The sequence below is a fragment of the Leishmania mexicana genome, chromosome 31 (genome assembly GCF_000234665.1).
Source record: "Leishmania mexicana MHOM/GT/2001/U1103 complete genome, chromosome 31".
NCBI classification, from domain to species: Eukaryota; Euglenozoa; class Kinetoplastea; order Trypanosomatida; family Trypanosomatidae; genus Leishmania; species Leishmania mexicana.
The window spans coordinates 711,832-720,104 of NC_018335.1; the positions used below are offsets into that span (position 1 = coordinate 711,832).

General features: G+C 58.5%; 3 protein-coding genes across 3 annotated transcripts; all 3 read right to left on the minus strand.

Annotated features, from left to right (window-relative positions):
• Positions 1-66: 66 nt before the first annotated feature.
• Positions 67-1,311, minus strand: LMXM_31_1860 (conserved hypothetical protein; the record flags this gene model as incomplete). The annotated part of the gene is made up of 1 exon (XM_003877982.1): positions 67-1,311. The coding sequence occupies one exon, from the start codon at positions 1,309-1,311 to the stop codon at positions 67-69; it is 1,245 nt and encodes a 414-aa protein (XP_003878031.1).
• A 1,959-nt stretch (positions 1,312-3,270) lies between these two features.
• On the minus strand, positions 3,271-5,148 carry LMXM_31_1870 (conserved hypothetical protein; the record flags this gene model as incomplete). Its single annotated transcript, XM_003877983.1, has 1 exon — positions 3,271-5,148. The coding sequence occupies one exon, from the start codon at positions 5,146-5,148 to the stop codon at positions 3,271-3,273; it is 1,878 nt and encodes a 625-aa protein (XP_003878032.1).
• A 2,291-nt stretch (positions 5,149-7,439) lies between these two features.
• On the minus strand, positions 7,440-7,916 carry LMXM_31_1875 (conserved hypothetical protein; the record flags this gene model as incomplete). The annotated part of the gene is made up of 1 exon (XM_003877984.1): positions 7,440-7,916. The coding sequence occupies one exon, from the start codon at positions 7,914-7,916 to the stop codon at positions 7,440-7,442; it is 477 nt and encodes a 158-aa protein (XP_003878033.1).
• Between the last annotated feature and the right edge of the window lie 357 nt (positions 7,917-8,273).

The following is an 8,273-nucleotide window of genomic DNA, read 5'->3' on the forward strand; positions in this document are numbered from 1 at the left end:
CCCCCCCACCCCCACCTTCCCCCTGTCCAGGAGTACGTCTCCGCGATCATTGTACCCTTCTCTGCTTTATTCGCAGTAAAAGAGCCGCCGAGCCGCCGCCATGAGCTCGCGGTTGGGGCCCATGGGAAATCTCAGGCTCCCGTGCGGCGGTGGGAGAGATATGCCCCACTCTTCGCCATCATGACGGGACAGCTTCACGTCCACCTCCCCGCGCAGCGTCAGTGTCTCCAGCAGCGGCCGCGCCGCCATACTTGTCACTGTCGCAGACGAATAAGCACTCACAACGCCATGAGCACCGTTTCCGTCGTCGCCGTGCTCATTGGGCCGCAAACCTGAGACGGGGTCGCCGGAGTCCTGAACGACGGTGAGAGCCCCCCTACCGTTGACAACGCTAGGGGGCGGATTGGCCCACACGGGCCCTGGGCTAATGGCCAGCGATTCCCCTGCACCCGTGCTCTTATGCGGGGATACGGAGTGGATGTGCTGCGATCCTGACTGCAGCCGGGACCGTTCCATCGGACTCCGGCGGCGCAAGCCCATCGAGATACACACCAACCCAGCGTTTGCCGCCGCCGTCACAGACCACGCCGTGAACTCTAGCGGCTCGTTAGAGCTCACTGGCAAGTCGCTACCCCTGCCCACGCTAGTTTTGGCGGCCGAGTCCGGCCCTGCAAAGCGTGCGCCACCTGCGGGCATCGGCGGACCACAGAAATCGTCACCGGCGAGAATGTCATCGTAGACGGTGTTCATCGAGCGCGGCAGCGCCGGGCCGTCTCGCAGCACCGGGAAGTCCGACAGAAAGCCACCGCCGGTCAGCACAAAGCCATCCATCACATCCAATGGTGCAGCAAGCGTCACAGCTTCCCTAAGCTGCGGCAGCCGCCCCTCTGCGCCAGCGGATCGCAAAGCGGCACCGGACCTGTCGTTGAGGTGCTCCTCGAGAAGAAACTCGTAGATCTGGGAGCGTCGCTGCAGAGCACAGAGCTCATCGTTGTCGATATCGTCGAGGACACTGGAGAGACACACACGAAGTTCGTAGAGGTTGGTCGGGTCCACCAGCGTAACGACCCGCACAGTGAGACATGGTGGTGGCTGATGCGGCCATGACTCGTGCACTGGCAGCTGCCGCACCACCCAGGCGTGCTGCTCGGGGTCGAAGAAGGAGGCGAGGAGGCCCGCCTTTCCCTCGCCAAAGGGTCGCACCGAGGCGGCGAGAGGCTTGCAGAAAGACGGAATCGGCAGAATAATCTCAGCTGCCTGGCTCCGCTGCGTTACGAAGTGGTAGTAATCGCCACTATAACTGTCGGACATCGCCGCCGTTGATGTTCCTTCCTGAGAGGAAAAGGAGGGGGCGGGTGCCAGCGTGCGTGCTTGGGAGGGACGAACAGGCGATGAAGGTGTTGGGTCGCGATACTCGGGTTTTCACGCGAGGAGCGGCGCAGTTTTTTTTTTCATGCGTTCGATGAGGGCAAAAAGGGGTTAAGCACAGACATGCACACTTATGTGTGCGTGCATACACAAATATATATAGATATATGTGCGTTTATGCTGGTGTACGTCTCGGCCTTTCCCGAAGCAGCCGTGCAGTGGAGAAGTGGGGCAGTCCACCATGCAACAGGGGTCTGTGCAACGTTGGGGATAAATACACACGCACTCATTCAGAAGTAGAACGTATATGTAGGAAGGGTCGATGCGGTGATGACGGAGCGGGGAAAAAAAACAAAGAATGTTACGAAAGTAGTTAAGGATTAGAAAAGGATGTGCAACACTTACGTGCATAAGACGCGGTATCGAGAGATTTCCTCACAGCACCTATACACCAGATGCAGCAAGGGGGTATCCATCTTATACCGTCCCGAGTACCTCCGACAACGTGCAATCTGAAGTGATGCACAGCTGAGCCGCGCGTAGTGGTAAGAGCGAGGACAATGAGGGAGAACAAACCACAGGATGCGTGCACCCTGCACAACACGCACCCATCGCCTCCTGCTTGATTCTCGTTCTTCATCTTTAAGTGTGCACCTCGTCGCTCGAGCCTGGGCGATGCGGTGGGTGGCAAGTATAGTAAAACGAAGGGAACGTCGACACCACCGCCCATAAGACGAAAAGAATAAAAACAAAACAATCAAACCGACATCAGCTCATGAGCGATAAACCGAGGAGAAATAGCGGCACCCTCACGTGGATGTGAGACGGCCTAAATCGGTCTCGGACAAGCACCATCCATGTGTTTGTGCACGCCGAGAACCCGCTTCGAATAGTACACGGTGTCTACGCGCCTCTCTATGTGCAAGTCACTTCACAGGTAATAGCTCCTCTTCTCCCTCGACAGGTCCATTCTCTGCTATACAACGCGAGCTAAACTCCGCACGCCCAGTCTCGTCACAGACCCTCATCGCGTGCTGTCAACCATCGCTGTAGTCAGGCGTTGCAGCAATGCGCGGACTCAGTCATCGGTGCACAGCCCCTCCTCCCCACCTTCACCCTCTGCCCTCCAACTCTGCACGCCCACCCGTCCCGCCTCGCAGGCCGCCTCACAGCCGCTCCCACACCAGTGGGCAGTGCGAGGGCCGGGGGTGGGATACACGCTCGAGTCACGCCGACGCTGTGCCCATCACATGGATGGCACAAGCATGGGCACTGGCGCAGGTCGGTCCGACGCAGCGCCATCCAGGCCCACACCGCCGACATCAGCAGTGATGCATCGCTCGGGCCCTCGCCCACGTCGTAGGCACCCGACCCTGTCACCACCAGAGTTGGTTCGGCATTTGCCAGGGCTAGGGGAGCTGCCGGGCTTCCTAAGAGAGTATATATTGAAGCCTGAAGATGCAAAACACTGAGGGGTGTGTGCCCACGTCATCAGAGGCTCACATATATGCCACTATGCAAGCCTTCGATGGACGAGAGGAAAAGAGGACGTCAAACTTCTCCTCTCACTCCTCGCCACACGGCTACCACCACGGTCTCAGCGGAAGTCCGTATCCGGTGGCCGGCACACGTATCAGGCGTCCCCCGGGGGTCTCCAATCGGTGAGGTACTCTTTCAGATTACAATGCATCTGTAAACTGCGCGAAAGTTCCCGTGTGACGCGATTAATCAGAGGAGCGGAGTGACAGAGATCGTCACGCCGCGGTTCTTCAACGATGCTCATGAGAAGCCATTCCACAGGCTATGAGCAGCCATCTGCACAAAGTTCGCTGGACGCGTTTTACACCTCAAAAATGACGAGAAGTCGACATGTGAGCCACAATGCTCTCTCAACGTGGCGCGTCACACGTGGTCATAGGTTGCACTGTGAGGTGCGCCTCTCCTCACCTCGCTGCCGATATGCACACCACCGTCTCGGAACGGCGTGAAGACCGGGGGCGGAATAACCGGCTGACGAGACGACGGCATGGCTGGGAAGCTAGTGGAATCAGCAGCCTCAGCCGCTGTGTCGCCAGGTACGTGCTGGGCGAGACGACTGAATGCGTTCGTACGGCCCTCACCGCAAAAATTAGATGCGTCATGTGGAAAGCCTGTAAATGGTGACGGCGCCGCCGAAGTGGCGCTGCTGTTCGCCGCATCATATGCCATGGGCAACGGCTTCCCCAAAGAGGGACTGCCGATGGATGGAACGCCGCTCACAAGGCCATGCCGCTTAGCTGGCGAGTCACATCCACCGTTCGTGGATGTCGGCGGTATAGGAAACGCTACTGCAGCCGGTGCCCCACTCGCGTAGGCAGTAGAAGAGACTGCTGCAGGAAACCCCTGCTCTCCGTAGGGCAAAGTAGCGCCGACAGAGCCCCTTCGCGGGTCACCGTTGATGTTACCAAACTCGTTGGAGTGTCTAGTGGCTGACAAGTTGACCTCGCCTTTGCGGACAAACAAGTGACTATGCGAATGGTCGCAGCCGTGGTCGTGGTGGCCGTTGTCGCTGTCGTGCCCATTGCCATGACTGTGTCCGTGTTCGTGACCTTGGAGACCTCCATGGCTGTGAACGTGCACGCCGTGGCTGTGCCCATGTGCACCCATCAGCGGTTCACCCCACGACAGCTGGGTGCTGCGCCCGAGATAGTTCGCACCGTTGGCGGGAAAGCACTCCACATAAACATACGTCGCAAGCTCAGCCAGCTGCGTGCGTACTGCTTGCGACACGCTGCACGCATCAGAGGCAGACATGAGTTGTAAACGAATGAGCAGCATACTCTCCGACACATTCAGGTTCCACCACACGGTCGACTGCACCTGCAGCACACCGTCCAGCATCCTAATGTTGCGCACGCATCGTTCCAAGTTGCGCAACCGCCTCGGGTCGGTCACACACTTGTTCATGAGCAAGTCGAGCATGTCGCGTCCATTCTGATATCCGACGTAGGCGTAATAGACGGCCAGGCACAGCGCCCCGGCCACGTCAGGTAGGCTGCTGTCTGTTGCGACCATCAACAGGCTGGTGACGACGCACGTGATGGGGCACAGCAGGTAAACGACAGTTTGCGTACAATTGCGGCGCATAGTGCGTTGTGCGCCACAAGAGGGGGTGTGTGCCACCGGTGATCCCCCAGGCGGCTGAGACTGAGCCAATGCGCTCGAGGGGCTGTGGAACTCCTCAAAGAAACCTCCACCTACCATCCCACGCCTGCCGCTGCACGCAGAAGCACAGAGCGAATGAAGAAGGTCCTCGCTGTGCGCGCCGGCCATGCCGCGGTGCCCCGTCACGCGATCGGTGAGGCAGACATCACGGAGGAAGACCAACTGTGATAGGAGCTGCACGCCACCGAGGGCGAGAAGGAAAAAGGGGTTCGAGTGGTGCCCGTGAGTGCCGCGGTGCAGAGACTCCACCACGGTTGTCACACAACCAAATACTAGAAAGACAGTGCTGCCGAGACGCACGACGACGCTGAGACGATACAATCCAAAACCGAAGGGGTAGCTCTGCTGAGTGCCAGCGCGGCTGCACAGAGACTGGGTCACGGTGGCAGCCGTGAGCGAAGCAGCTGTGTTCAGCAGCACAAGAGCCTGCACGGAGACGATAAGAAAGGAGGTGGAGATCATGAAAAATATGCTTATGCCCCATAGTCCGAAAAATGTGATAGCGGCCTGTTGCCATCGGCGAACCCCCTTGTCTCGCGAGGGAGTGAACAACAACGTGCGGACCTCTTGCAGCATTGCTGGAGGAAGAGAGATGGAGCGAGGGAGAGAAAGGGGCGGTGAACTGAAACGGCGAGGCCGCGAATCGGCCACACCGCGGAGAGAGGCGCTAAGACAATAGAGAGGCGAGCACGAAAGGATTGAGGAGGACGGGAAGAGAGAAAGCAATGCGGGAAGTGAGTCCGCTGAGAAATGTGTTAACAGAAACAGTCGCAACAAGAGTCGGAGGGTAGGGGCGTCGATGAGTGGAAGAGGTGGGAGGTTGACGTTTAAAGAAAGTAGAAAGTACACAGAGATGGCTGAAAACAAAAGAGTGAAGGAGAGCAACGATCAACCGTGTGTCTGCGTGTATGCGTGCGTGTGTACGCAAGGTGGAAGCTGAGGCGCGCTTCACGACGATTCTGTGAACTAGGTGTATGGTCAGAAGAGAACGAGGAGGAAAAGAGGAGGATACAGCATTGAATTCGCTGCGGGCTCGCTTGCAGACGCAAGGCGGTCGCTCTGCTGCATCACGTATTGACTACCTTCAAGTACGATTTCATGCAGCGAGTATGGGAGACGCCATAATCTCTCTCCCCGGTACTTTCCAGCTGCCTTCGTGACGCGCAGATGTGAGAGCGACTTCTTTTCCCTTGCGAGCCACATCTTCGCTATGGGTCATACGGAGTTGCAAGCAGTCCTCTCCAGCCCAAGTCCAGTGATAGTCCTCCTCAAGGAGAGTTCCACCGCTATTTCCAATGCCCCACAGTTTGGTATCATCTGCCTCGAGAGGCGGTTCTCGATTTGAGGTAGTGAGCAGAGTAATCACGCGAATGCGTAGTAGCCCCTTGTCTACCGTGTCGAGAAGTTCGGCCTGCCTAGCTGGCGGGGACGCAACCACGATGCTGTCAATACATGGTATGACACTGAGCAAAAAATCGATAGCAGTCCACACCCGTGTAATCGACTGCGTCACCGCCACGCCCCGCCTTCCCCTTGTTGGAGTTGTGCGCAGTCGGCAGTATTCACCCCTCCTCTCCGGAGCATGCACATCGCTCTCCTATTCCCAGGTACGAGGACAGCGCCATAACACGCATCGAAATCCAACGCGCAAACGCCATTTGCGCTTGTTCACGGTACGCCCCGCTTTCTGTCCGGCTCGGGTGGGTCAGGGTGGGCACAACACTCCTCGGGACAAGCAGCGTTCGAGTTCAACTCAGGTATGCATCGGTGTCCGCCTTTCTTTTCCTCGACCGCAAACGTATGCACGCCGTGCGCATCACACCCAAAGAAATTACTTGCGCATAACTTCATCCTTGTGCGTGGGTTCCAGCTGGCCCATCGGCATGGCTCTAGTGGGGTATGCGCTTGCCTTCCTGGAGTTTTCTGACGGCGCGTGCAGCTCGCAGAGCGGCCAAGGTCTATCGCAGCATGGGGCGCTAAGCGCAGTTGCGGAATGTTTTGGTGTCATCATGCCGCGCTTCCATCCTCACAATTCTCTCTTCCTCGAACAGCCTTGTCATTTTTTGGGGGGTCGCAGAGAGCATTCCCCTGCTCGTGGCGGCACCGATGGGGCTTCCCCCCCCCATTTTCACACATAAGGCACAGCAACTCCGTTTCACTAATTGCGGCGTCCTGCACCCCCCCCCCGGGGCGCTGGCTCGTAGCTCCCCTCTTCCCGTGGAGCACTGCGGCAACGATATCCCGCATGGTCACGTCCTTCACCGTAAGATGGAAGTCGATAATCCAGGCACCGCCGCAGCGTTACGCAGGACCTGTCCTGCGCGTCGGCTAGCCCGCTGGCAGTGCGCTGTCTGCCATGCGCCTTGCGGCGCCTCTTCTCCCTGGGGCAAGTCCGCACCGCTGCCCCAACTGCTGCATCGCTTCGCGCAAAAGCCACCTTCATGCCAGAGGCATGAAAGCACGTTCGCCACCCACACGGTTTGCCCTTAATCTCTGAATAGCCCCGCCGTGCTCTTCTCTCGGAGCCGCAGTGGATGCAACGGCAACAACACAGAGAAAAGCACACATACATATACATACACATGCACATCCGCGGAGGCAACGAAGACAAAAGGGGCGCCAACGCATGTGCGGAAGTCACCCACCCTTCTCTATTTTTTTAATCCTCCACCACTCGTACGGAATGCACAGGATATTCCATCTCGGGTGGGCAAACAACCCCGTTATGCACAAGCGTCAGCCGCATCCCAGGTGCACTGCCGTCCTCTGCTGCTCATCCTCTTCCACAGCGACGCCAGAAACTTGCTATTCCCCTTCCTGTGGTACGTCTATGACAGCAAGCGCCATGCCGCACTGCAAAGAATCAGTCAGTCCCGCCCGCGTTTCGCTGCCGTTGACATGAGCGGCAGAAGATGGGCCATCCCCGCCGCTTCCATGGCTCCGCGGATGTCCTGCACGTTCAGCGTGGTGCGTGCGGATCCGGTGGCCTTGCGGCTGGCGTCACCCAGGCAGGCAAGATAAAGAACTGAGATTGTGGCGCACTTCTGCAGCGCTATGCGGGCATCGCGCGACAAGGATATGCCCTCTGGCAGGGCCCCATGCACGACTCGGTTCACCTGGCCAGCTGCTAGGCTGCGCGCCTTCACCGACGCACCAGTGCCGGCGGATTTTGAGTTTGCCCTGCGAGGGTGTCCGCTGTCGCTCGTGTGCACGACATTCGTCGCGGCCGCAGTGCCCGAAGACCCCATCCACGCAACACTCTCGTCTTCGTGTGCCTGAGAGAAAGTTGCCCCACCGCTTCCGTCTGAGAGACGTTGGCTTGCCTGAAGCTCCTCCGAGTTCATTGCTTCGAACGCGTTTCCGGGCTGGAAGTGCAGCGGACCGAGAGAGTGCTCGAGCGCCAGCCAGCGCAGCTTTGGTGGATATCTCTGTGTCCTTCTTCGCCAACGGCGCAAGGGGCGTGGCAGGGGCTGAGGGAGCAGCCAACGATTGCAAGGCGAGAAAAGAGAGGGAAGGCGGCAGGAAGAGAAAGGGCAGGCTGGAAAAGGAGCCGTGCCACACACGCGACAGCACACATCCGTTAAAGGTGAGCATACGTCCTTCAACTGTAGCGCCAGCCACAGTGGTTGGCACCACGGTGGACGGAATACTGGGGACTAGGATGGAGTAGTTGCACGCGTGTGTTGCACCACGGCCGTCAC